Here is a 4680-nt window from a genome sequence, read left to right as displayed (position 1 = left end):
CTGTCCTCAGCCCCGTCCTGTCCTCAGTCCAGCTCCGTCCTGTCCCCAGCTCCGTCCTGTCCCCAGCTCCGTCCTGTCCTCAGCCAGGCTCCGTCCTGTCCTCAGTCCAGCTCTGTCCCACACAACAGACGAATCTCCAGCCTCAGACAGACGTTTTTCACCCGTTCACCGTTTTGTCTTTCCTCCTCTCTCTTCCAGTTCGTTGCAGTGCGCGATGTGACCACCAGGGGGCAACATCATTCTAGCGGTCATCCTCTGCAGGTCGTCACGAAGTGAGTGCCGGAGGCCTTGAGAACTAATTAAAAGAGTTTGGGGGATTCTCTCAGCTCACTTGTTGGTATTGACACTTTTGGAAATGTCACGTCTCTTTGGATGTGGTCTTGGTGAGACCACCAGGAGGATCTCAATAGATTATAAATAAAAAGATCAATACATACACATGTATGAACAGCATCAGTGGCAAGCTCAGCGTGTTGGAAGTTTACAAAATGATGTGTGGACTAGAGAGGCAGTATGGATGGTACGGTCTGACAGCAGGAGGGAAGAGATCAAGATCCACAAGAATCTGAAGGCAAGTCCTCCCAGGAAGCTCGTCCTCCACAAGGTTCATGCTGGATTTGCTGATTTTACTTTGTGCTGAATATCTGCCTGTTTATCACTTTGCTGCTCGGAGACGAGGACAATAAGGCCGAATGGAAGGGAACGGCAAGTCTGGAGCGATTCTAACTTGTGCTTCTGTTGTTTTCCTGAGACGCTGCAAACAGCAGCAGGGAACCGTTTGATATTCGGAACCACATTCAGCCTGAAGTCTGAGTGGAAACACCAGGTGGGGGGGGGGGGGGGGGGGGGGGGGGCATGAGCGAGAAAGAAAGAATAAAAGAAAAGTGGGGAATAACAGAACAAAGAAGGTATGAAGAACGGCTCCTATGTGGTGAATTCATGGCGTCAATACAGTCACTTTGTCTCCGGGAGCAGAAACTCATCCAGCCACAGGAGGAGTGAACTGAGGGTGAAACACAGAGGGTGAAACACAGAGGGTGAAACACAGGAGGTGAAACACAGAGGGTGAAACACAGAGGGTGAAACACAGGAGGTGAAACACAGGTGGTGAAACACAGAGGGTGAAACACAGAAGGTGAAACACAGAGGGTGAAACACAGAGGGTGAAACACAGAGGGTGAAACACAGAAGGTGAAACACAGAAGGTGAAACACAGAAGGTGAAACACAGAGGGTGAAACACAGAGGGTGAAACACAGAAGGTGAAACACAGAGGGTGAAACACAGAGGGTGAAACACAGGAGGTGAAACACAGAGGGTGAAACACAGAAGGTGAAACACAGAAGGTGAAACACAGAGGGTGAAGCAGAGACAGGGGAAGAAGTAAGGTGGTGGCAAGAAATACAGACAAACATAAAAAACCCCCTGATAAACCAAAGATGGAATCAACACGCGGGAGGAAGTGGAGCAGCGAAGCTACATCACCTGGACGAACCGTAAAAATGAGGGGAAGATTTGAAAAAAATAAATAGAAGGAAGGCGAGAAGGAGGAGCAGCGAACAGGAGAAGAAAGAGGAGATGGGAAGTGTAGATTGCTCTGCTCTCTCCTGTGCTATTCTTCATTTTAAGCAGCTTGTTGACCTTTCCAGTCAAGCCTGTAGGTGTAGTTCACATTCTGCAGCAGCGCCTGCAGTAATTTAGGCGAGAACTCATGCAGCAGAGAGGATCGACAGAATGGAGGGGAGGAGAAAACAAAGAAGTAGGGATAAGGTATATGACAGGCAGGAACAAAGCCACTGGAAAAGAGAGAGAGAGAGAGAGAGAGAGAGAGAGAGATGGGAAACACAGAGGGGAGGGAGGTTGAAGCACCGAGCGCTTCCAAATGATTGCCTCTCATAAGGTTGTTTTATACCACCTCAGATTTACTGTCCATTTATGGGGATGGTTATTAGAGTGTCCAGGCCTGGAGCCCCGGCGCTTTGGGGTGATACGTCGCTTTAGAGCAGCCGCTTGAACAAGGGATGGAAGAAGTGGAGGTACATAATTCACACTCTAGTAGCACCCTGGAAGACACAGAGGCAGGCAATCACACACCGGGCAATCACACAGTGGTGGAGGGACGCTTCATCACGCACTAAAACCTGCTGTCAGGCAAAGCTCTGGAAGCCTCACGGCCCGGGTGAACACACACCTGAGGCTGTGTGTGTGTGTGTGTGTGTGTGTGTGTGTGTGTTCTACAAAGGGACTGCAGGTTCTCTGAATCTACATGTGCTTCGCCACACGTGTGTGAATGTAAGCAGATTTTCCACGAAGCTCAACTCGTGTGTTTTGAATGAAAGTGTCTGGCTTCCTTCAGGACAGTTGATTTTCTCACGCGTTCGTTCAGAATCTCTGCACATTGACAGGAACGTTGACCAAACGTTCCCCGGCAGAACCTCCTGACTGTCTTCATGACCTGGGAACCATCCACACTTTTAGATTCTCACAGACGTCCTTAAAGTCCCAGTGAAATGAAGGTTCCACCTCCAGAACACTCTGGTGTCTCTTCTAGAACGTTTTCCTGCTAACTGGCTGAAGGTAAAATGTTAAAACACGACAATCTGCCAGAAAATAGCCGCTAAACGGCGCTAATTCCTCTGCTGGGCGGAGCTTCTGACAATAACAGAGTGACATCACGAGTTGTGCACACGCCCAAGTTGTGTTTACATTATGGAGGATCAGAGTTTTGATGGGTGCCTGTATGCACGTATATGTGTACACATATATGTACAAATATGTGCATATATGTACATATAATATAGGAAAACGGCCAATTTTATATATGTCACATATATTAAAACCTATATTAAAACCTATATGTTTATATAGGTTCTTTCCAGATTGCTTCTAGTGGCTCATCGACACGTCGCAGCAGAAAACACGACTTCACCCACTGATGACACTTTGACAAAGAGATCAAAGCCCAACCTCCTGTACTCACATGAAGATCATCTCACCTCGTCGTCATTGCAGCTGATTGTAAAAGCGTCGCCCACATGTGATCCAGACTGAGACGAGGCTGGACAGCTCATTGGAGGGTGGATCCGGTGGTGCCCCTCCTCCCTCCCTCCCTCCCTCCCCCCCCCCTCCTCCTCACATGTGTGAAGCATCATTACCCAGTTCCTCCGGCGCTGCACCCCATCTCAACCTTTTCTATCCTGGATTATCATGTGAAAAGACGCCGTTTCTCATCAGACAGGCTCTTCAATTGGAAACAGATGTTTTTCCCTCCCTGGGAAATGATTTGCTTCTCGGTGACAGAGGGCGGCGGCCCCGGCTTTATGACTCACATAAAAGGCCTCTTAAATGACAGCATTCAGAGGAAATATAGGCCTAAATTCATTCTTTCAATTTGGGGCCAAGTGGTATAGAAATAATTCCACGTAGTGAGGAAGCTCCTGCAGAAAGCCTCGTCACTCAATCGCCCGCAGAGCCCAGGAGCTTTTCAAAAGTCTTAAAGCCACACGGCCACAGGTAGAAGGACGATGACGTGTGTCTGCATTGGAAAATCCTTCACATTAAAGTGCTGCGGCAGATTTAGTGGAGTTCCATGTTTGTGACCTGATAGAGAAACAGGAGATCCGGAATAAACAGGAACCAGAGGCAGAAAATCACATTTCATCAAAAGGCCGACAGACAACAAACCGACCGCAACAAAGGGTTAAAAAGTCAAATAAAACAGATCAATTAATCAACTGACTGCAACTCAAAGGAACAATTAAAGGGAATAACTGGTGTGGAGCTCCACTGCTCCACCAGGGGGGCAATTCTAGTGATACACATAGTTAGAGTTATACAACAAAGGTAATAATAAAACACATTTTTCAAACTGATCAATTAAAACCAAGTAAAGCACAAGAAGATCAAAGCACTTTAACAAAGGAAGGACATTTAAGATCAACATTTAAAAAATGGTACTTTTAACACATTTTAAAATGTTCAGTGAGGGTGAGGGCTAACCCTCCGTCAGCCCTCCACTGACCTCCACCCTCACTTACCTCCACCCTCCACTGACCTCCTCCCTCACTGACCTCCTCTCTCCACTGACCTCCACCCTCACTGACCTCCACCCTCACTGACCTCCTCTCTCCACTGACCTCCACCCTCACTGACCTCCACCCTCACTGACCTCCTCTCTCCACTGACCTCCACCCTCACTGACCTCCACCCTCCACTGACCTCCACCCTCACTGACCTCCACCTCCACCCTCACTGACCTCCACCCTCACTGACCTCCTCCCTCCACTGACCTCCTCTCTCCACTGACCTCCACCCTCACTGACCTCCACCCTCACTGACCTCCACCCTCACTGACCTCCACCCTCGCCAGCTCAGATTAGCCACAACTTGTTTTCTCAATATGTTAATTCAGTTGCTGCTGCTGTCAAAATTCCAATCAGTCCAGCATGAAGGAACCATGAAGGAACCATGAAGGAACCATGAAGGAACCATGTTGCTCCAAGCTGTGTCTGGTTCCTCTCAGCTGACAACACATCAAACGGTCTGGGGGGGGGGGGGGGGGGGGGGGGGGGCTGATTCTCCTCCTCTCCCCAACAGGCTCATTATTCATTTTCTGAAACTTTCACAAAAGAGAGAAAAGAAACAACATTTTGAGAATGATATTGCTTTGGCCGTCCCCATC

At 48.6% G+C, this 4680-nt stretch overlaps 1 protein-coding gene across 1 annotated transcript in view; it reads right to left on the bottom strand.

Moving 5' to 3' along the window:
* The window catches only part of cnih4 (cornichon family member 4), a gene marked incomplete at its 5' end in the record, with an annotated part of 5091 nt that extends 2085 nt beyond the window's left edge, over positions 1-3006 (bottom strand). Inside the window, 2 exons of the mRNA XM_080500605.1 lie at positions 959-1003; positions 2996-3006. Of these exons, the coding sequence (XP_080356731.1) occupies positions 959-1003; positions 2996-3006 (56 nt within the window). The remainder of the gene's footprint in view (positions 1-958; positions 1004-2995) is intronic.
* Positions 3007-4680: the final 1674 nt, after the last annotated feature.

This window comes from Blennius ocellaris (assembly GCF_963422515.1).
Source record: "Blennius ocellaris genome assembly, chromosome: 8".
Lineage (NCBI taxonomy): Eukaryota > Metazoa > Chordata > Actinopteri > Blenniiformes > Blenniidae > Blennius > Blennius ocellaris.
This window is presented reverse-complemented; position numbering and strand designations above follow the sequence as displayed.